Source organism: Puma concolor, chromosome D2 (assembly GCF_028749965.1).
Source record: "Puma concolor isolate L17-30 chromosome D2, mPumCon1.1.hap2, whole genome shotgun sequence".
Taxonomy (NCBI): domain Eukaryota; kingdom Metazoa; phylum Chordata; class Mammalia; order Carnivora; family Felidae; genus Puma; species Puma concolor.
Genome location: NC_141677.1, coordinates 37672758 through 37697502, shown reverse-complemented (window position 1 = coordinate 37697502; position 24745 = coordinate 37672758). Strand labels below are relative to the sequence as shown.

Here is a 24745-nt window from a genome sequence, read left to right as displayed (position 1 = left end):
CACTAAATGTTGGCATGTATGTAGAGCATATACTGCTGTTGAGAGTGTGAAATGGTATAACCTCTTTGGAAACAATATGGAGGTTTTAGATAAAGCCAAAAAACACATCTAGCATATAACCCGGAAATTATACAGCTAAGTATACACCCAAAACTCATAAAAATATATCCAAAAAAGTGCATGAACAAGAATGTTCACAGTAGCATTATTTAAAATACTTCAAGCTGCAGTAATTAAGACAGTGTGGTATTGGCATACACTATATGTTAACTATTATTTGAATAAATACTTTAGCAAATAAATAAAAGAATGAAAACAAAAAATGGGCAAAGGATTTGAATAAAATTTTTTCCCAAATAAGATATTCAAATAGCCAACAAGTACATGCAAAGATGTTCAATAGCATGAATCATAAGGGAAACGCAAATCAAAACCACAAGACACCACTTCACACCACTAAATGGATATTGTAAAACAAAAAACAAACAAAAATTCCAGAAATTGGAACCTGTGTGTATTGTGGTTGGAAATGGTGTGGCTGCTATGGAAAACAGTATGGTGGATTCCCCAAAAGTTAAACATAGAATTACCATATGATCCAGCAATCCCTCTCCTGGGAATCTACCCAATAGCCTTGAAAGCAGAGATTTAGACACTTGTACACTCATGGTCAGGGCAGCATTATTCACAATTGCCTAGAAGCTGAAACAACCCCAAAATGTATGAAGATGAGTAGATAAACAAAACATGGTATATACATACACTGGATTATTATTCATCTTTAAAAACAAATGAAATTCTGCTACATGCTGCAACATGGATCAACTTGGAAAACATCATGCTAAGTGAAATAAGCCAGACACAGAAAGATAAATATTATGTGATTCCACATATAACCTAAAATAGGCAAATTCATACAGACACAGAAAGTATAATAAAGGTTACTTACTAGGGTTTGGGAGGAGAGGGAAATGGGAGTCATTGTTTAAGTCATCTACTTAGAATGAGGAAAAAATTTCGAAATGGAGATTGGTGAGGGCTGTACAATATCTGAACATACTGCCACTGATTTATACACTTAAATATGGTTCTATGGTAAATTTAATGTTATGTGTATTTTACCACAATAAAAGAAAAGTTATTACCCCAAAACTTGAAAGAAAGGCAGATGCCCACAAAGGAATATGGAGAAAAAATTTTGGTATCTTCATACACGGGAATACTATTTAGTAGTAAAAGGCAGCAATGTAAATAAATCTCAGAAATATAATACTGAGCAAATGAACCCAGCCACAAAATAAGCATATGCTGTATGACTCCATTCATATACAATTCATGAAGAAGAAAAATAATTATAGTAACAGAAGTAAATTAGTTGTTGAGTAGGGTTAGGGGTTCTGACCTTAATGGAGTATAAGGGAACCTGCAGGGGTGATAGGAATGAATCATATCTTGATTGGCACTGTCATCATACGAATGTATTTGGTATAATTCACTGAACTTTAAACTTATAAAGAAGATACTTGGTGTTTTGTTGCAGGAAATCATATATATATATATATATATATATATATATATATATTTAATAAAGTTGACTGAAGGAAGGAAGTAAGGAGGAAGGAAAGAAGACAGGAATGAAGGAAAGAGGGGAAGAAGAAGAAATTGCACAGCTATAGCAATTAGAATAGGGTAACTACACACATTGAATAAATGGAAAGCCCAGAAATAATTCCAGGTGTATATGCAAATTTGGCCATGACAGAGTTGACATCGAAAAGGAGAGAAAAGATGAAGTGGAATAATAAGCCAGACATGTACTCAAAAAGTCCAATTCTATCTCTGCATCACACCACCACAAATTCTAGATGGAGTGAACCCCTAAATATGCAGGACAAGACTGTATAGCTTTTAGAAGACAATTTAACAGAGTAACTATGATTTCAAGTACTGAAGAATGGCCATGGACATATCACAGTCCTACACCTCTCTCACATATATATTGCAAAAATTAAGAAATTTGATCACATCAAAATTGTAACTATTCCTCCCAAAAGATAACAAAGTTAAAAGGTAAACCACAGATTCACAGAGACATTTACTAACACATTAAAACCAAGTTTTCATATCTAGATTATTCAGGGAGTCCTGAGTCTTAATGCAGTTTTAAGCTTATATTGTTTCAGATGTGTAAGTCCTACTAACTTACATTAACACGATTTGAAAAGTTATTTATATTTTAAAATAATGACGTTTCTTCTTTTAGTTTTAAAATTTTTTTTATGTTTATTTTATTTTTGAGACGTGGGGAGGGGCAGAGAGAGAGGGAGACACAGGATTCAAAGCAGGCTCCAGGCTCTAAGCTGTCAGCACAGATCCCAACGTGGGGCTTGAACTCATGGAGTGTGAGATCATGACCTGAGCCAAAGTCAGCACTCAACTGACTGAGCCACCCAGGTACCCCGCTATGTTTCTTACTAAAATTCAATATAACTACTGTCTTGTGCTACACATCACTCTAGTCAATTTTCAAATTTTGTAAAAACTTTTCTCAGCTATTGCTCAGCAATTGAAAGAATAGTGTTTATAATCCTGGCCTCAAGATCTTCCAAGAAAGAGGTTTTCATAAACACATGACAGACAGTTTGAACATGACCCCACAAGAAAAAGTCTAATGGAGACAGATCAAGAGACCGAGGTGGCGAAGTAGTAGATTTCCGCCACTGAGCCATTGAGAAAACGTCATTCAGAAACTATTACACCAAAATCAGTTAAAATTAAAAATTTACTTTTCAAACCCACAAAAATAAATAAGTAGAAGGGTAATATAAATAATTATACTATCAAGTGATATATTTGTAATTGGAGCATTTAAATTTCCAGAATCATTAAAGCATAAAACTTCACTAAGACTTTTGAAACACTCTGCATAATAAATGCCTACAAATTTTCAACTAAAATTGCTTATTTTTCTCTTCACATTATTCTCACATTGTCACATTATCACTCTCACATTATTTCTCTTCACATTATCAATATGGGCTATTGATAGGTATGTGTATATATGTATATATATATATATATACATATATACACACTCAAGATCATAATATCTTTTTTTTGATTTAGCATTTCTTTTAGCAATATTATACTGCCTATATTTTTCAGGATTATGTGGCATTTATTATAAGGAATTGGTTCATGAGATTATGGAGTTTGACAAGTTCCACTATCTACCATCTGCAAGCTGGAGACCCAGGAAATCAGTGCCATTTTTCAGCCAGAAACCAAAGGCCTGAGAACCAGGAAACCTAATGGTGTAAATCTCAGTCCAGGGGTGGGAGAAGATAAGATGAGTTTTCAGGTCAAGCAGTGAGGCAGGAAAAAAGGGGAAAATTCTTTTCTCCACCTTTGGTTTTCTTCAGGTCCTCAAGGGATTGGATGCTACCTACCCACATTGGGAAATCTACATTACTGAGTCCCCTCCCCCACCCCTGTTCAACGCTAATTTTATCTGGAAGCATCCTTGTGGTAAAACCCCTGTTCAACGCTAATTTTATCTGGAAATAATGTTTAACATGTGCATCCCATGGGCACTGAAGTGGACACATAAAATTAACCATCACATCATTCATCTTTGTTCTTTAAGGGATGTTAAGTGAAAAAAAAAAAGGTACAGGATATTGTATATGTACCCATTTGTATAAAAAGAAGGAGTTACATATATATCCACATGCACACTAGTTCTCGGTTCTCTTTAGGTGCTATATAATTGGAGGAAAGGCAAATGTGGAGTCCATTCTTCTCATATACAGGCATTGATGAACAGAAGGCCGTAGTCTTACCTGCTTTCTGCCAAACTGTGCAGAAGAGGAAAATAGGTTTCATGAGAAGAATTAAAAACCACTGGGGATTGCTTTAATAGCTAAATAGGTAAAATGCAAAGATAAGCGAAACCATCACAGATAAAACTTAGCCTTCAGTAATGAAGCCAGCTATAAGCCACAGTTTAGGATTTTTAGCTGGAAGTTAAACCAGTGTTGAGTGTTAACAGGACTAAGGATTTTTAAATATACATCAAGCAAGTGATGTCCAATCCTCACCCCACCCCAATCTTCCCCAAGGGGTGTGAACTAGTCAGGGCTGGGATTACAGCAACCTGGAATGGAATTTCTTACCCAAGGCAACTGGGGACATCAAAGGATTGAGGAAAGTAAAGATCTGAGTAGCAGTGCAAAGGCCCAAGGTAGAAATAGTCACGCCACAAGGAATGTCTGAAAGATTACTAAAACTAAATGAGAATGAACGGACAAAATTAGAAGTGACACTAAAGTCAGACATATGGAAAGGAATATATGATCAAAGAGATAAGAATAGATTAAACCAGTTGGAAGCAAAAAGGAAAAGGGGGATTTCTAGAAAACATGCTTGTCTAGCTTGTAAGTATGGAAAATGCACAGGGCATGGGCATAGAATCTGGGTTTGTTGGCTTTGATGCTTTAAGGATAGAATGGAGCAGGTGAATCTAAGCATACTTTGGAGATTTGCAGGTTTGGTTCCAGGCCACAACAATAAAGTGACTCTCGCAATAAAGCAAGTCAAATGAAAGTTTTTATTTCCCAGTGCAAGCAAATTATATATACACCATACTGTAGTCTATTAAGTGTGCGATATCATTATGTCTTAAAAAAAAAACATAAATACCTTAATTAAAAAAATACTTTATGGCTAAAAAGTGCTCACCATCATCTGAGCTTTTCAGCGAGCCATAACCACTGATCACAGATCATCACAGTAAATATAGTAACAATGAAAAAAGCTTGAAATATTGTGAGAATTACTGAAATGTGATACAGAGACACAAAGTGAGGAAATGCTATTGGAAAAAATCATGCCAACACACTTGCTCGACGCAGAGTTGCTGCAAACCTTCAACTGGGAAACAACACAATTTATATGTGCAAAGCACAATAAAGCAAAGCTCAATAAAATGAAGTATGCCTGGATCATTAAACTATGATTTAGTAACCTCTGTGAATGGATAATGTATATTAATTCTTACCTATTTCAAAGCTCCATAACTTAATAGTCTAAATATTGTGGTAAAGCCCACCATGAGCCACCTTTGTCCCTCTTATCACAAGGAGTCAAATTGAAAAGTAGTATTTAAAGGAAATTATTCCCAGTACCTTTCAAATCCATTCCTATTTCCAAGACTGAAGGAATTATTCCAACATGGAAGAGGAAACGTTGGTTTAAGGTAATTGATGTGAAAAAATGTAAACATTAATTATTTCAGATTATTCTACATGCTAATTGAAGCTATCCAGTTGAACTTAAGTGTCATCCACTTGTCCTATAGGTTGAGCTACCCTTTACTGCCTGAACCTAGGGACAGTCAACTCTTATTACCAACATCTTCCTCTTGCAGCATCTTCAGCCCCATGTAGAGGCCTTCATTGTTTTCCTTAAAACTCTTGACTTTTGCGTTGTATCATCAAGAAAGCCCTCTACCTCCTACCTGAACTTAATGAACATATGAAGTTTTGGCAAGAGCGTGAAACTATTTTCTCTCTTTGATCTAACTGCCCAGACAACAAGTGTTTCCCTTATATTTCAGCTGGTCCAAGCAGCAAGGGAACTTACCTTAGGATGCTGGTTTTTGTTGAATATTAACCATATGCCATAGTCATCTTTGTCCGTAGGCAGTCAGCACACATATGGCTATTTAAGCCCACAGGGCTTTGTAATCCATCTTTTCTTCACTGTTCCATTGTCTTGGGCAGAGTAGTCTGTAAAACATTACTGAATAGTGGCACTCCTCACTTATATCAAAGATGATTCCATTTTGAGGAGGAGATGTTGCTAAATATCACTCTAGGGCTGAACATCAGCAACCCTTCTAATTGGCAAAAAAAAAAAAAAAAAAAAAAAAGAAAACAACCAAACAAACAAAAAATCAAACCTGTCTATTCACTTCCTTTCTCATTATTCCTCAGCTCCTGATTTACCCCTGTCTACGATGAGCCCACACTTCCAATTCCACACTCTGCCTCATGCTCTCCTTTGGTATAATTTCATTTATTACCATATACATCACCCCTACTTTAGCAACTCACTCCCAGACACATTCCATACTTAAATGTCTTCTTTTGTTTCTCAGCTAAACTCCCTTGTCCTAGGTTGCATGTTCTCCAGGCCACATTCCGTGATGCTTTAGAAAAATTTACACATGCTAGTATGTTAATATGTACAAATAACATAACATTACCTACTTCATCCACAGAGTGACAAATTAACGTTACAGTTCCCCAAAGGAGGACTACTAATGCTGGAAAATTACAGGTAAACATATAGGAAGACAGTATTCTTGGAGACTGGCTGTGTTTTCTGATCTTCAAATCCCTGAAGTGTTTACTGACGCACTGGAAGTACTGCACTATGGGCTGATGGTCTGTTTGTCCTACAAATAAGTAACCAGCATGTTTTGTGCTCCTCTGGTCTCATTTTCCTTTCCAGGTCCTAGTCATGGTAGTTTACCACATGGTATTTGGACAAGTAGGGGGAGAACAAGTAATGGAAACACCCTTCTTCAGCAAAGCTTCTTGGAAACAGAATTGGGATAAGCAGATGGTGAATGTCACACTGGATCAGCTGCAATGGATAGACACCATGGGAGAGTCTCAATGGACCCTCTGTTGTCCACCCTTGGCATTAGGTAGTGACTCAGATCTGACTTAGGCTGCTTTTATGTAGCAACTACTGAACACTGCTATTGCTTTTGATGAAAAGAGCCCTGTGGATTGTTTTTGATCTGCATATTAACAAAGAAGAAAAAGACAGCCAGGTTATTTCTTAGGAGCAGCAAGAAAGATTTTCCCTTAAAGATGTGCAAGACACATCTCTGCTGGAACGTGCGCGCGCGCACACACACACACACACACACACACAATGAAACAAAATGAAACAAAACAAAATAAAACAAATGCAAAACCCTTTCATCTGGGATCTCTGGTTTGCTTTCTTTTATTCCTTAGTATACATGAATATGTGAAAATGCACAACACTCAGACGTGTCGCCTGATCGAGTGATAATCTCTTATAATGTGCCTCTATTTAAAGCAACAAACAGATGGAGGGTTTATGAGCAAGGCTGGTAAAAGTAAAAGCAAATTATTGTAATAGTTGTACTTTTAATAGGATTCCCCACAATCTAAAACATTATTCCCCAAGGAACAAATTGTTCTATAAAATTGCATTACTTAGGAAAAAGACAGTCCGCCCTGACTTTGCAGAGGCAACAGAGGACTCCGGGATGGCCTTCTATTGCAGGGGCACTCAAGGCAGATCGGTGTCCTGGGAGAGAGGATACAGGGATGTCAGATACCATGATCTCCTAAGAGAAAGCTCAGAGGAATAGGGTATAAGGCAGAAGGAGCAAGGGGAAATTGGGGGCATGTAAGAATTCTGAGCTTTGATTGAATTCATTACCTTCTAATTTTCTACTTTAAAAAACAAGGTTTGGGAAATTCTTATAGATTTTAGCATGCAACATTGCTTCCTCCTCTACGAATTCGGACCAAATTCTAGCTGTAGCACAGCAAATCTTGCTTAACAAACAGTATAACTGTAAACAGTCCAACACTGATTCATTATCATTATCCCTTTTTAAAAGAAACAAAACTCATACTCATTCTATCATTAAGATGAATATATCATAGTGATGGCCTTTACGTAAATTATAATTAAAGCTAATTTTAATTAAAGTTATTACACCCTTTTGGAAGAAAATAAACAACCCAAAGAGAAGGAAACAATGTGGTCAATAACTCACTCCAAAAGTATTTTTTTTGCCTCCAAACCTCGCATTGAGGGAGACATTCCTGTGCATGATACAAATGGTTCTGACATTAAGAAAAGTAAACAAGTAAGAAAAATAAAGATGGAAAAATTCTGTGGTCAGTTCACAAGTGCTTTTTTATTGTTTGAGGCAGGGTTAAAGCCTTTTATAAAGACAAGGATATATGTGCCGCTAGATTAAATATGACATTGGACTAGTCTAGCTGCCCTTGCACAGAAATCTGGCTGCCCGTAATATGCCATGGACAAAACATGTGTTGGTGTTTCTAAACAAAGAACAGGGTGGGACTTAATGCAGCTAATTTAAAGCATCATCTCAATGCTGTTCTGTAGATCAAACAGTGAAAAGGTACTCAGCTCTGGTTATTAATGAATTTGAGAGATAAAGGCAAACATTTAATATCCTCTAGTTATTAATGGCCTCGAGGATTTTGATCAAAATTTGTCTCAATAACTGTTTAACTTGCATAACCTACAAAAGAGATTCCTGCCTGCCTTATTGCAAGTCATTCAAAGAATAAGTTGACTCAGGAGGCCAGAGGCCACTTAAATGGTCTAGAACTGAGAAAGCAGATTCTTCTTGGGTCCTGAGGGATGTTGAGTCCCCAAAGACTTTTACAGTAGTGACTCTCTAGTTGTGTAGTATCTATAACTTGGAAGAATTCTCTTTGAAGTTTTGTTGCCCTCAATCTAACCTAATACTGAGAGATCCAAGCCAATGAACACCTGGTCTAAACAGAAGAAGCAAAAATAAATGCGATTGCATCAAGAGCAATCAGCCTTTCAAAGACTTTTCTGGAGTGATTTTACTTGTGTATCATTCCGTTAAATGAAATGATAGCCACCTTACTGGTATGACTGTGCTTATTTTCCTTGTAACAGTGCTGGAATATAGCCAAAGACACACAAAGACCATCCTCACAAGCTATGGATTTCGGTTCTGAGAGGTGCTGAGGAAGATACCAAACTCAAAGGTTTGTGCCTTCTGTTAAAAACTGTTCGGTCTGGTGGGTGTTTTCTATAGTCTTCACTTTCTTTTTTAACTTCCTGACCCATCACTCTGTTTTCATCACCTCCCTACCTTTAAATAGCACCCAAAGGAGCAAGCCAGCTCCAAACTACAAATATGGCCACAGGCATAGCTGGATGTACGTGTTGTTAAAAATAAATACATACATACATAAATAAATCAGAGTCCTTGGTGCAATCAGAACTTGGTGCTGGGAAAGATGCCTGACATTGCCTAGTATTCAGGGCAAGAAGTGGATTTAGAAATGTACAAAACAAGACAGAGTCCATGCTTTTGTAGTTAGGGATTTAAGGAAAGCTATTTACTCCAGTTGTAAGAACACAAAGTCAGCCATAAATGTATGACCTGGCTGAGAACCTTCAGTTCTCTGAAAAACTGCAAGCCAAAATGCACTACCTGTAATAAAGATGCTAAAGGATGGTATGTGTTTTGTTGGAATGTGTGGGTGTGTGCAGAAAATAAGGGATTAAAATTCAAGGTGAATAAGGGAGGGTGGCCTTCCTCCAAACTGTGATTATTTCACTAAAAATAAACCCACAGCACAATGGTATCAGAGGGATCTCTACTCAATAGGCAAGCTGAAGACACAGTTTCTCTCGCTTGACTACGGCCAACGAGCATGCTCAGGGAGGCCCCAGGTGTGACCTCTGCTCCCCTGTGAGCAGTGGAGGGGCCAGGCAATCTATCATGGTGTTCCTCCTGTCAGCCCTGGTGCTTCGCCGCCGCTGTCTGTCACCCTAGTGGATGAGACCTGCTTAAGGGCAATCATGTCAATCTCTATGTGACCACTCAGTCTAAGGCAGAAGGATGATCTTGACAGGCCTGGCAAAGTCAGCAGAAGGTACCAAAAGCTGAAGTCACAGCCTTCCCACAGACATGCGATGTGGGCCATTGTTTTTTTCCTTTAGTTTTTTTTCTTTATTTTTACTTTCCCTTTTTCTTTTATTCTCATGACACAGGCTAAAGCATTCAGAACTTGCCATCAGAGCTGGTCATCTCGGATAAACCTGTTGCCTTCTGAGTTTTTCCCATAGTAAACATAGCGACACTTCCCCAGGACACCTGCAAAGAAAAGGAAACACATCTTTAGAGACGGCACAATTAGTACAGCAAGGAAACATAGGTGTAGTAAAGCAGATATGCAACATGGTCACAGATCCGGTGGGTAGCAGCAAATGGATTAAGCCCCAGGAGGGAAGGACCCTACTTTCTTGTCCTCAGAGTTGACATTCAAGTAGAATATCACCAGAGCACAGGCACCTAGGAATACCATGTTTTCTGCACGAATTCTCCTCCACATTTCAGAGACTTTTCTAGTTTGGCCAAGTACTCCTCAAAATAAAGAATAATAACCCTTTCCCTCTCTGGGGTCCCTTAGTAGAGTTTCTGAAAATGGAAGATTAAGACTTTCTAGACGGGTCTGGCCCAAGCAAAAGATGTAAAACAATCTTCCCAGAATGTGACTCTTTTCAAGTCCTTTATCATGAATCAATACTATTAACTTTCAGGGAGAATCTTCTAAATCCCAGGAGGCATCAAGCACCTACTGGGTGATCGAGGAAGAGTGATGGTGTTGACAAAGTGCCACATGAAAAGTAACAAGAGCCTCTGACATTAAAGGGCTTCTTCTTACAGGAGGCCTGAAATGAATCCTCAGGTTGGAATGCCTTTGATTTTCATCTTTAGTTTTAGTTTAAATAATCTTGTGGCTCTATGTACAGTTTTTGTTTCATTCAAGGAGACTGTAGGAGAATTTAAGTATGAAAAATACCCCTAGAATAGGGTCAAATCTTCTAACCAACTCAATATTTATTCTAAATATCCATAAGAAATTACCTGCCACAGTTATTATGGAAGCTTTGTGTAATTATTAAGGGCAAATCAGTCTTCCTCAAAGAAAACATTTATAATTACAGTTTGCTTTTTGCCATCTTGTGTTTTCTTCTAATTTTAGAAAAACTAACTTAAAATTCAGCTTCACAGAGTTGCCTTATTACTAAGAGCACTTGAGTCTCTGAAGTGTGCATAACCAGAAAAAAGCAAAGGAGTGTCCATAAAACATTAATTCATGAGCCACAAATCTGCCTGTAAAAATAGCTACCTATATGCATGATTATTTGTCTCTCTGTTTGATAGTGTGAAACCAACAATCACCATCTAATGTTCATCGGGGGTAAATTAGTACTAGAAATTATCCAGGTTCTTCACAGCAGTTCTAAGTAGTAAATATTTTTGGGATTGTACAAGAGATGTTTCTCTACTGTAGAACTTTAAACATTATTCTTAAATAAGGATTAAAAATGGCTCTTAGAAACCTTTAAGGACAGGACAGATGTTTCATGGTTTGGATGGCTTAGGACAAATTTAGGAATGACTGGGGTTGCAGAATCTCTCAAGAGTTGGAAAAGGGGAGAGGATGACATTGTTTCATGGTCTCAGACTGGTCTTGGGCTTGCTCTCATTAACTTCTATTTGTCACATTTCTGTGAACAAGGCTACTGTGGACCCCCCCCTTGGTCATGCTTTCTCCTTGGCCCAAATCCCTAATTTCTGCTTTTCAGAAATTAGGTGCTTGGAAACATCAAGCCTCGAGACCCTCCTTGGGCTAAAAAGTATTCCTTTGGCTATTGGCCCCAAACAGCTCCCTTCACTGCAATTACATAACCCTGCGGTTGTACTAATGTTGTCACCAACGTTGGGAACTGGTCTGTTGGTCAGGCTTGGCTTGTCAGGTTCTGTTCCAGGAACAGCATCCCCTAGAGGCCTGGGTGGGAGTGTCTCAGACATTTCTGAAAATCCACAAAGGGCTTCCTTAAACATAATCGACTCAAACAAACCCTCAAGAATCTGGAAGGACGAGGCCAAGGATGTTAATTTCTTTCTACAGTACCAGGACAGCATGAATTTTTATAAAAAGAAATGGATAGGGCTGTCAGATATCATAAAGAATACAGTCTTTCTCTTGAGTAAAAGAACAAAAGGCAGACACGGGCACGTACACACACACACACACACACACACACACACACACACTACCCACGAGCCGGGTGCATTCCCTCCAGTAAATCCTCCAGTGTGTTCTGGGATTGAATTTCTTGACTCTCCCCTCTCTCCTTGGTAACCATCAACTCCAGATCTTGCCTAGATACCACCTGGATGGCAAGTCCCATCCTGGAAACAAGCTGGCTACTCCTGGAACCTGGGCTGTAATGTGGAGGGAGGTAAAGTATTCTGAGCCATGTTCCCCAGGCCTTCTTTCTGGTTGGTACTGATGAAAGTCCTTTTTAAGGCCTGCCCTGTTCCTTTGGGCCCGGAAGCAAGAATGTTTATAGACATCCTGGGGAGAGAGGGCTGTTTGATGAATGCGGGAGACTGGCGAGGTGTCAGAGCTTGGAAAATGAGGCAAGGACATGAGGTATTAATATTGTCAATGATCTCTTGACGGGAAAACAGATACCGCACTCACCGTCAGGTTTAAATAGACATCAAGTGCATTGATGACAAAAGGGCAGACTTCAAACAAAAGGCTGTGTGGTGGGGAGCAGAGCCAGTCTCTGTGCTGGCAATAACCTGATCTGAAAAGACACTGTCAGGGCTAGAGACAGGCCCAGGATTGTGTGCGGTGACAGAAAACAGAGATGCTGACAGAGATACCGGTGCCATATTATGCCAAGGATATTCTAACACTGTCTGCGGCTCTAACGAAAGCTGACATCATTCGCTATCACTTGGGGTCTTCTCCGCCTGCTCCTGCAGAGCATTTCTCCCCAGACATCATTACAAAACTCGCTGCTGTAAGTTCCGGGCAGCCCTGTTCTGTCAGAGCACTTGGGGTCAAGGGGCCTAAGGATAACCTCAGTCAATCTAAATTTGGACTTTGCAGGAGGAGCACACTCAGCCCCCTGCTATCTCGGCTACTTGAGGTGATCGGACTGCCAACGTGCGAGGAGCTGTCACCTTGAATAAAATCCTTAAAGGGAAGGCGCTCAGTCTGTGGGCTGCTCCAGGAAGGCACGGGGATGGCGGCCTGGCGGCCAAAAATGAAATCCAGCTGCTGGTGCTCTCCTGGGGAGAAAGGTGGTCTGGCTAGTGACAGTTAAAATCGGCTGAAATGTTTGAACTCACACCCCCTACAATTGCTTAAATTAAGCAAGTGTTGCCTCTGTTGAGAATCCTACCGGAGCTCACAGTCGGGAGGTGATTATCCCTCATGTGGGACTTTAGTGCTCCAAAAATATATAAATAAATAAATAACATTAACAAGGAAGGGAAAAAAAAAAAAACACAAAACAAAACCAAACCACAATCCCATGTGTGGCCATAGGACTTTATTTATCATGAAGGTTATTTGTAAAATAATGGAATCTGCTTATAAATTAAGTGAGGTGGCAGGCAGCGTGTTTCTCTCCCCCGCCTCCCCATGGCCCTATTCTCCCGTCATGGCAACTGCCATAAACTGTGAAAATTACAGAGGGAACAGTTTGCTTGCAAAGAACATTTTGACAGGGAGGCGCTCCGAGCCTGGAATTTGGGAACCCGCTGGTTGTGACTCAGTAGGCGGTGGTTTCCGGGTACATCTGTAATGCATTCACTTGTTTGTATCTCCTCGAACTATAACGTCTTGGGACGGCAGGGGGAACAACACATTTAATGGCGTGTGTAGTGTTTTTAATTAAAATATCTGGCTTTGGCCATAATAAGTGAAGCAGGCTTGCCGTGCATCAGGCTGACATGTATCTGTCTGTGTGGGGGTTTCTTTTCAGGGGCCCTGAAAAATGACAGTGTGCTGTCCCCTGGGGAATCTTCTCCTGCCAAATGAGACTCCTAATTTTTCTTAAGTAGCCAGCTCTCCCATCACCATAAGCTTTTAAAACTATAATTATGAAAAAAATGTATTGGGAAGAATCTCTTTTAAAGAGGTCCTTTATCTTTTAAATGTTTTCCCCTCTGGAATGGATGTTCTAATTATGCAGGTTAAGTTATGACCTTGGGGCTGCCTGAGGGGGTGGAAAACAGCCTCTTTTCTTCCTTGTAAGGCTGTGAGGGCTGGGGCAGTACCAGACTTCGCTGGGGGAAGACCCTGAGAGTCCTGAGTAGAAATTCCTTGCACACTCATGCAGAGTCCAGCAAAGACCCCAGGACTCCCTGATCTCCCAGACAACCTTGCCCTGCCAGGTGCATTTCTCCTATTTAGTAAGGAGAGGTGGGAGAAGACCTATACTTAAATCTAGCTCTATGCCTGATGGTTATGTCACCACAGATATGTCCCTTTTCCTTACTGAGCTGCATTCCCCATTTGTAAAATGAAGGCAAGGGGCCAGATAATCTTGGAACTTCATTCTTGTTCTGAAATGTGTGATTTAGTATTTTCAAATGCTTCCCTTATGACAATAAGGATGTCAGATCCAATAGTGCCTGATGGAGAAGGAAAATCCAATAGTCAGTTAATCAAAAACTTGACTTTGACTAAGTTAGCTCTTGAGACCCATCTAGCCCACATTCTCATAATATAAAGAAGAGGAGTTCTGCTGGGCCTCAAAATCTCCAAGGAAAGAAGTTCCACTAACTTTCCTGCAACCTGTATTTTACACCCAGTGCTGGGAAGCACCTCCCACAAACTAGTCCCTATCCAGTTAGCTTTGATATGAGTCCTGGTCGGTCGCATTAACTTCAGATTCCACAGAGCTCAAGACTAAATAGAAGCGTGAGTGTCTTCTCTCAAATGGTTGGCCATTTGTATCTTAGCTGTGAAACAAGAATAATCTAGACACCTACAAACATACCATCACAAAAATTTATTCGATGATCGAGGATAGGCTGGACCAATAAATTCGTATTTGTAAAAGAGAGAAAGTAAAAACTATCAATTCTATTACCGTTATTAATATTAGTTTTGGTAATCATCATTTTAAATGCTATTATAACAAATGCAAGTGTAGCTGTGTGATGACAGATTTTGATCAGTTTGCGATCACTAGAAGCTTACAAGTGTGGACAGCCCTACAAAATGGGTGAGGGGCCAGAAGGATTCTCATGGAACTCCTGTTCTCCAATCTGTATGAGTAAAGGCAGGAGCTAGACTCTTCATGGGGTCTGAGAAAAAAGTGATGACAGTGTTGTGAAGAGGTGGGTCCAGTGACAGGGAAAGAGTATCTGGAGAGTCTTTCTGGCCCACTGCAGAAGGTTTTAGAACTACATTTCCACACGACACTATACATACCTGTTAATAGGTCACCCCTATAATACTCCCTGCACTGTTCCCCACTTGCTAATGCCCAGTGGTTGAAACAGTACAGAGGACATGTTCCATAAATATTTGTTGAATAGATAAATTAATACCACTGACGTTATTATCCATGTACAATTTGAACAGAACCCATCAAGTTAGGAATTTCAATTGTTGAACCCTCATACCTTAACCTCTTCTAAGACTACATGTCTGAAATGCTCTCAAAATATATACTTGCCTTATTAAAAAGGGGGCAAAATAACAGAAGGCAACAGTCTCAACTCCTAAACACTAGTGTTGTTTTTATGCTGAACACTTTTCTCCCACAGAAACAAAGCAATCATAATTATCAGGCCAGAAAGAGAGAAGTGAAGTGAATCTTATCCAGACTTAAGAGCTGTAAACATCATACACGGGGCAGGACATTCCCCAGAAAGCGCATCCCTCGGTCTTTGTGGGCTGCAAGTAAACCGGGAGCTGGAAAGGAATAAACGCCCATGTTTTATGATCTTGAGAAGTGGCTGAGCAATGCCCCGAGGTCAGCCTGTGTGCTGTGCTATCAGCTTGGCTGTGGAGACCACACCAGATTTAGCAGAGCCTGCAGAATTACAGGCTCCTAGCACAACATCCTCCTTCAGTGTCAGCTATTAAATACTAAGGCAAAATGAAAAGAAGAGAGATCTTAAAAGGTCTTAAGGGAAGGGGTTGCTTGGGAGTTGTCTCTGTGGAAGGAGGAAAAAGTCTATCCTCCAGGCCCAGCATATTTTTCCTTTGTCTGTGGGCCCATCTGAGAAGCCTCAGGCAGGGAACAGCAGGGAACAGTCTCTCCACTTGACCCAGGAGAGGGGAGAGAAGGCAAAGAAGAAAGTGAGAGACTTCCCTCCCAAACTAGCTGAGTGTGACTTCAGGCAAGTGTCTCAGGTTTTAGTCTGCTTCCTGGTTTGGAATGGGGTACCATGTGGTGTATGGTTGTGCAATGCTTGCTAATCCTAAAGTTACCTAGAAGGGCTGCGGCTGTCTCCACCATGGACCAGGGGCACAGCGCTCTTGCTGAGGACTGCAGGGACCACCTCAAACAGTGCCCTGCAAGGGACATCTCCTAGTCTCTCAAATGAGTGCACTCCTGAACTCTTCTTTATTATCCAAAACAACCCTGTGGTTCTGAGCAGCACACTGCAATGGAAGACATTTGAATTCTGCCATTTTGACCGCAAGGATGCTTTGGCTTCCTTCAGGCTTATGAATATAAACACAGACTAGCCTGGTAAGTTTTCTTTGAGAAAGCATTAATTATTCAAAGCAAATGCTATTTAGCCAATTCCATTCTTTAATTTTTGAATGTAAAGCTAAACCATATCCAATGTTTAACATTTCACTTCTACTTTATTGAGTTTATTTTCAATGGCGTCAAATTCTTTTCCATGTAATTTTTACATCAAGGTTAAATTCCTCAGCTTTTGCCCGATATCAAAGTTACCAGTTATATCTTCTAAATCTCTGAGTCAATAATTTTTACAAAGTCACATTACCTTGAGTAAAATTTTGCAGGCCTGAATTGTGGCAGGAAGGTTTGTGCCTTCAGTTAAAGTTTTAGTCAACACATTTTACTAGGCACAGTTTGGGTTCATGTCAATTTTATTTTGTTTTCATTATTTCCACCAAGGTTAATTTCTCCCCATGAATGTATGCAGGATGCAACAATATACCGACGAGATATAAATCTATGGTCAGTTTATTTATTTATTTTTTTGGCCATAATAAATTGCATTATGTGCAGGTTTAGTGGCTGTCCATTTTATTTTGGATTGACTGTTTCGACTAGCAATGTTTGTTATAAAGGTAAAGTAAATGATAATTTTTATTCATTTCTTAGCACAAAGAGTATGTGCAGGACAAAGATCAATATTCTGGATGCATGGCAGGATCCAAATTGTGGGGTTATGACATGTTGCTTTCTACCAAGCGCCCATCAAAAAAACCCACATAATCCAAGGGTTTGGCTAAATCTACATCCTGAAAGAAAGCTGATCCAAATGCTGGCCAACCTACCCCTTTGAGGAGAGGGCATTTGGCCCCAGTGTTCAGTTCCCTCAGGGAGGTTAAACTTTGCACTGAGAGAGAACAGATTATATACCCCACTTAGACAAATGCTGGGCCTTGTCAGGCCTCACCCACTTGTTTGTGATGAAGAAAAAACAGGGGAAGGAAACCAGTTAGTACAGAAAAGGATCTTGGCAAAACCTGCACTTGAAGGTGGTAGGAATGTGAGACTGAGAAGCCAGCCTTCCAGCCTGGGGGAGGCTGCACAAACGGTCACGTGAGTGGGCCGACAGGTTGACGGGTGACAAGCCAGAGCCTGTGGAAAATGCGCTCTGGGCTCCCGGGGCAGCTGAAATGAGGCTTGTCATTTTAGAAGAAGAAAAAGAAGGTGGGAAAGGAGGAGAAAAATGCAGGGCCAGTTTTCCCCTCACATAATCCGCTAGTGGGAAATGGAAAAGCTCATTGGTCCAAGTCCCAGAAGTTACTGCACCTTTGAGTGGATCCTTAGGAACCAGCCCCACTGTCCCACCTTGAGCCCCCCGTCCCTGCCCTCAGGCTGCAGATTTGTGGCCCTGTCAAGACCTGACTCGGCCATTCAAAGTCCTTTCCACAGAGAAAAAATATTAGACTGACAGAATTAAAAGTTATCTGGCAGCAGATGTTTCCATTACGTGAATCCTGGAAAGGAAACAGTCAACATGCTTTTCCTCAGATGTCAATGTTTTTATAATTTTGTTGTATTAAGGGTAGTTTGAGTAGACAGAGACTGAGGGGAAAGAATCCCAGTCTGAGGGTGGGCTCACTTGCTCTCTTTTTCTTTTTTTATAGTGTTTTTTTAAAATTTTATTTATCTTGAGAGAGAGTGTGTGTGCAGGAGGAACAGAGAGAGAGACAGAGAGGATCCCAAGTGGGAGGGGCAGAGAGAGAGGTTGAGAGAGAATTCCAGGAGTCTCTGTGCTGTCAGCCAGGAGCCCGAAGTGGGGCTCGAACCCACGAACCATGAGATCATGACCTGAGCCTAAATCAACAGTTGGATGCTTAACTGACTAAGCCACCCAGGTGCCCCTTCCTTGCCCTGTTTAAAACATTATTAATATGATTGGCTCTTATCTCTACATAATGCTGTATTTCAATCAAATAGGAACATATACACTTCAGAGATCAATGCCATACTAAAGATTTCTTGCTTCAACAACATCCCCCCATTAAAAAACAAAACCAAAAACCAACCAACCAAACAACAACAACAAAACGTGGCTAAATCTTCTTAGCGATCCAAATTTTGGTTTTTCTTCTTAGGGTACATTTTTTTGTGCCAGTTAAAATGAGGTTAGAACGGTTTTTACTCTGACTTCCGAAACAGTGATTTATTTACATGCTTTTATAAGAATACTTTATTATTTTGCTTCTTAGCTTAAACATAGAACAGGAAACTTTTCTTTAAAATTATTTCTTTAACTCTATTGAAGAAATCTCATTGGGACAAAATTTAAACATCATTATTTTAGGTCAAGTCCTTCACTTTATAATGGAGGAAAATGAGGTTTAAAGTGGTTTCCCCAAGGTCATGGTACCAGAACAGACATCCATGCAACTCTATCTGTCTAGTCCAGATGTTTCTGAATCGTAGGATACTGCTTTTAAGATAGGGGCACTGCAAAGATCAATCTGACTTAGGCTGACTCTTACCTACTTTTCTGCTGGGAGAAATGGAATCTTCAAGGCCAGTTTGGTGTTAGCGTGTTTCCCTACTCCCCATCTCTGTATTTTAAGTGGGGTTTAATGGATTTGAGATGGGCTGGATTCCAAAGTGCATGCCAAGATGGAATGCAAATCAGTTCACATTCCTGAAGTTCCCTTCCTTGCGGCTCACTGATGGATGTCACATAAACCAGGCTGTCAATCAAGGTGGACAGTGGTCAAGTGGTATGGCTCCATTTTTCTTTCTCAGTGTTTTTTTTTCTTTTCTGGAGGGACTCAGAAATCTTTCACACAGGGAAGAAAAAAGAAAGAAAACGTTCACCCCTTCACCACCTCCCCCATTTCCACCATTGTGTCCATATTCATCTTTTCCATTTCCCATCTGAAGTCAAGAGCATTGCCACTAGAGGGCAGCATGAATTTAGGAAAAACAGCAGCTTTCTTGGAAAAAAAAAAAAAAAGATGGCAACTATTCAGGGAGGGCCATTAAAGCCACACTGTGCTTTTGGTCACCAATTATAGGTTCCGTAATGATCAATATGTCATGTTTGCTCAATCTATGCTGGAGGCTTTCTGGGAATGGGGCTACCAAACACCCCCCTTTAGATTCCTCTGGTCTCGATTTCAAAGACTGACTTTCTTTACGGTCAGTTGCTCTAATTAACCTTCCAGGCTCAGGGGTTGGGGATGTTTACGTAATACCTGCATAAATGTAACACGTATGCAAACTAATAAACAAAGATAAACTCCTGCACTTCCTAAAAAATATCATTTTTATGGTAGGAATCCAAAAGGAAATATGCCACCCAATGGCATGGAGTTACCAATCATTGTGAGAGTAAAACAAGTAAAAAACTGAAAAATAAAATAAACTAAAATTGGACCAATAAAATATACAAGAGGTGTGTGATTTCATCCAAACAAATCATAGCTACCACCTTTTAAGGCACCTCCCTGACCAAAACCCACCCAGCCATTGTCTTCCCTCTTAGAGTATCTGGCCCAGACTAATCACAAAAGAGAGGCAGAAGCAACTCAAATAAAAATAAATAGTAATTCCAGCTTCTCCCTGATCACCATTTGGTCCCCATCATTAGTCTCTGGCACATGGACCAGTGATGATTTCGTGCCCTGACAACAAATGACCACCTCCCTTTAGGAGAAATGAGGTACTCATGAGTTTCTAGGGATTTTAAGCATATTATTCTTTTTTTAAACAGCCATAAAGGTATGACATTCTAGGGAATGGCATTTTAAATGAGAACTTTTTAAAATTAAAATCCATGATGGGGCACTTAGGTGGCTCAGTCAGTTAAGCATCCGACTTTGGCTCAGATCATGATCTTGTGGTGAGTTCGAGCCCTGAATCGGGCTCTGTGCTGACAGCTCAGAGCCTGGAGCCTGCTTGGGATTCTGTGTCTCCCTCTGTCTCTCTCTCTGCCCCACCCCCCACTAGTGCTCGCTCTCTCCCTCTCACTTTCTCTCTCTCAAAAATAAACATAGAAAAAAAAGTTCTAGAATTAAAATCCATGAGTAGACTCAATCAGAGAAGGGAGGAAACAAAAATTGGTGTCAGACCAGGGGAAATGACAGCTGAGTACAGGTGCAGCTCTTCATTTCAGCTGAGAGACCTCTCACATGGTCAGTGGAGCAAGTATAAAATGGCTCTCACACGTTTCTCCCCTTACACTTTCTTTCCTAATACAACAGTCATGTGATTGACTAGCCACTGGGGGGATGTTGGGTTCCAGTTAATTAATTAAATTATCTCATTAACTCGTGGTTGACTAGAAACCTTTCTGAGTTTTTTCTTGCACATAAACACTATGCAAAACCAAAGCCAATTTCATTGTCTTACCAGGTATATCATAGTGACCACAAATGAGGATTTCTCTGAGTATCTATAGTGAGGATGATACAGTTTAGAGGCTTAGCTGGGGTGGGAAGACTGCTCTTTGAACATTTCTCAAGGTCTTAGGATCTCCTTTATATATGAGCTTCAAAAGGGCAGAGATGACAACTTTTCATCCTTGCTTCATGAGGCCTAGGGCATGTAGGTACTCAATAGATTATCTTTTATTGTGGAATAAATGAAAGAATCCTAGGATACAACTTGCCCTTGTACCAGAATCACCTGGAAGGCTTGATAAAACAGATTGCTGAGCCCCATCCCCAGAGTCTCTGATTAGTGGGTCTGAGTTGGGGCCAAGAATTTGCATTTTTGCTAGTGCCCAGTGACAGTGATGCTCCTGATTGGGGACCCCACATTAAGAAAAAATGATATAGGACAACCCAAAGGGGCTCCCTTTTTTCCTTTTTTAAAAAAATAAATTCTTGACATTAGCTTTTATTCTTGTAACGTTAAGAGTATTCAGATGCAGACAGAAAATCTGGTTGACTGAGGATCCTAGTGCATGAGTTTTAATAAATGGGGATTTTACCCTCTCCAAACAACTGTCTGAAAACAAATGGCACCTAAAATTAATAATAGTAATAGTAATAATAATAATAAAGTTGCTCCAGCTCTTCAATATTAAACAAAAACCATAAAAGATTAAATTTAAGTGACATGCAGATTGTATTAACAGAAGAAAAGAAGAAAAGACTTTTTTGGGTAAGTAGAATGGGACTGAACCTGCAAACCATAATTTATGAAGTATAAGAAAAAAAAAGCTTCCAGAAAAATTTCCCAGAGAGTCTTTAGCTTCCCTCTAAAAGGACAGAATCTTAAGTGAACAAATCGGAACAGTGGGGGTCCTCCTGCAGAGTTTGAATGAAAATTTTGGCTTTGCTCTCAAGCACAAATTTGCTTTTGGGTTTCAGATCTGCCCCTATTAGAAAGCTTACATCAAAAGGGGGGAAACCATCCACAGTTCTGTCTCGTTCTTGAGGCTAAAATTTCTCAAGAGAGTCATTGAAAATAAAGACAAGTTGCTTTTTTTTGAAATTCTTCAAGCTGCAAAAAAAGAACCTCTCAAATAAAATTAAGCAGACCCAGTAACAACTGGGTTTGTCATAATTCAAACTCTGCAAGGATTGGGGAAAAGACCTTCCTTCTTGGGCCCATTAGTCCAGCCTCCATCTGCCCTTCATTAAAATCTAAACAAACTTTCCCTGTACTGATATTACTATAATCTTTCCTAATTCCAGGACACTCTAAATTGCTTTCTCCAAAAGGAAAACAAAAGGAATCTGCTGATATATGAGCTAACTGAAAGAAGTTTACATTATAAAAAAAATAACCAAAAGTATGTTGTTGCAGAAAGCACAGCATAATTCTTGGGCACTAGTAAATCTCAATGCCAAATGCCAAAATATTTTCATTATTTCCTGATCTTTACTTCCCCATCCTCTAACCTGAATCAGACAAATTAAAAGTCCATATATATGCTAATGTTAATGAAATGAACCATAGGTTAAGTATGAATTGATAGGAAGCAGTTTATAAGAACAATGTGAATCTCTTGTACATTTTGTTTTGCCCAAAATAGAGACAAAGTGAATAGAAGAGCATAGTATAAGGGCCTTCATTAGGGCCAGGCTCATTAAAACTTAATGAAGGCACTAGAGTCTCTCCAACAATATTAAGAGGGTTATACTTTTTACCTATCAGTGGAATGGCCTGGGTTGGAAAGACATTGCTGACAGTGGGTGGTACCAGGTGTTATCTGTCTCTGGAACACACGACTTTGATGGCTTGGGATATTACCCCTTTTATTTGGCTGGCTTGAATTCGTCAGGATTCACCCTGTGGTGAGTTAACATGCCTCCATATTGAAAAAAAATTGCCCATGGGCCAATGTGAGCCCCGCACCTAATAGAATACATCTGGCTCTGACAGTTTGATGCCCAGCTCTGAGCCACATTCGGCAACACAAATTAACAGCGTAGACATTGCCCACGCTGAGCAGGAAGTAATAACCTGCTACCTGCTACTTGGCCAAAATCTCATTATAAGCCATTACGGTAATTGAGGGCCAAGACTCTGTGGATATTAGACTCCCCGAGTGCCAGTCGTTAGTTCAGCAGAAGAAAGACTCTGAAAGGAGGGGGCAGTGGGGCCGACTGAGGAGAAACTGCTTTGGACCATCGCGTGAATTCCATCTACAGGGTGCTCTGTGGCTCTGGGAGATTCCTGAGCTGTTTCTCTTCTGCCCCAAAGTCCACAGGACCTCTCTGGGTGGGGGGGTGGGGGTCAGAACTCTAGGAAGATGAGGTAATTCTTGGTAGGCCTCCAACAATGCTATACAATTAAAATTTGGTTTAAATGAATATTAAGGACATCCACAAAGGGAAGAAGAGGGCAAAAGAAGTCAGAATGCTCCACACTAATAAGGGTAGAAGATGGGATGGAAAGAGGGAAGCCACCCGTTTTCTCCAGAAGATGGATCCTCTCTAGAATTACTACACCTATATGAGCATCCATTCTTCTGTGGCTGGCAAAGCCAGCCCCTTTTCCCATAAGGCTGGTCCTCTTAGTCTGTCTCCAGGGTTGGGGAGCTAGGGATGAGGTGGTGTGCATTTGGTAGAGGGAAACAAGGCAGAAGTCCAATGGATCAATCAAGCAGCTGATCAATCAATCTGATTTTTGGTATCACGAAGATGGTTCTGGACTGTAGTAATCATAACAGCTATCAATAAACATCTGTTGAAAAAAGTTACAGACGGCCAGGGAAAAGAGTAATTGAAAATACAATAAACTGTTTTTAGAAATCCCTTTTTATCCCACTACATACAAATATCACCCTACATGCACATGTGCACGTGCACGCGCGTGCACACACACACACACACACACACACACACACACCAATAAGAACCAAATTCTCCAATTACAGGAGCATGTTGAAGCCCGGTTGTACCTCAGTTATACTCAGGAGTATCATAAAACTTCTGAGTGTCAGGTCCTCTGCAGCAACGACTAGAAGCCTGGTTAACAAACCTTCCTGGGCATCCAGAAGTTTCCATTTCATCTTACTCTGTTTCTCAGTAAAAGGATCCCTGGCCTTGGAATTTTGAAGGAATTGGTATGGGGGGGGGGGGAATAAACACAATGATGGAGGAAAATGGGAGTTGCTGAGCGTGAGGATGTCTGTGAGCAGCAAGTGCACAATCGGAACACCCTAAGACAATCTTCCTGTCTCAGCCACGCCAGCCTCAGTATTTCTCTTCACCTAGAGGGTTAAGCACAAGCTGGAGCCTAGAAAATGGCTGCTGTTTGGTACAAGCGAGGCCTTCCCTATAACTAGATCCTTCAGGAAAAAACAAATTAATCAACAGCGAGCTGAAGTGGGTTTAATGATTGCATTCTGCATACAATCAGCTTTTCCCTTTTCAAGGGCCATCAATATGTCAAGGGAAGACATATCTGAAGGATATAGCTCTTAACATCAAGGTTATCTATTCTCCACAAGGCTCCCACTCCTTGCTGGGCTGATACTCCATGCTGCCTGTGTCTAACATTTTCATCAACTCTGCAATCAATCAAGGTAATAATGTTGTGCAAAAAATCAATTAACAACGCAATTAAACTTTCCTTATTATCTCAAAGGGCTGAAATAATACCTAAAGGGAAGATAGACTCACTGAACGCAGACATCCATAATCCAATGTGAAAGTGAATTATGAGGTTGGACAGATGCAGGCATGTGCTGGTGCTGTTATTTTCCAGGGGTTATATCTCATCGTGGCAGTGTATCAGTCAGCCCCAATCCCAGACCCTAAAATTCCAAATTACTTTTAAGAAATATATGATGTGCAATATCCATTTCATATTCTCTTTTAAAGATAACCCCCTCCCCTCCAAAAAAAAAATTGAACGGCCATATTATTCAAAGACAAAATGATCTTTCAACAAGAACATAAAATATAAAAGCTATAATAACATT

General features: G+C 40.1%; 2 protein-coding genes across 7 annotated transcripts in view; one reads left to right on the top strand and one right to left on the bottom strand.

Annotated features, from left to right (window-relative positions):
- Positions 1 to 7003, top strand: part of LOC147575998 (uncharacterized) — a 63193-nt gene extending 56190 nt beyond the window's left edge. The window contains exon 2 of the mRNA XM_086680075.1: positions 6517 to 7003. Coding sequence (XP_086536201.1) covers positions 6517 to 6523 — 7 coding nt within the window. The 3' untranslated portion in view covers positions 6524 to 7003. The remainder of the gene's footprint in view (positions 1 to 6516) is intronic.
- Positions 6994 to 24745, bottom strand: part of LRMDA (leucine rich melanocyte differentiation associated) — a 1048113-nt gene continuing 1030361 nt past the window's right edge. For all 6 annotated transcript variants that reach the window (XM_086680072.1, XM_086680073.1, XM_086680067.1 and 3 more), the window contains 2 exons: positions 9868 to 9949; positions 6994 to 7353 (listed from right to left, as the gene is read on the bottom strand). In XM_086680072.1, coding sequence (XP_086536198.1) covers positions 9870 to 9949 — 80 coding nt within the window. In that variant the 3' untranslated portion in view covers positions 6994 to 7353; positions 9868 to 9869. The remainder of the gene's footprint in view (positions 7354 to 9867; positions 9950 to 24745) is intronic.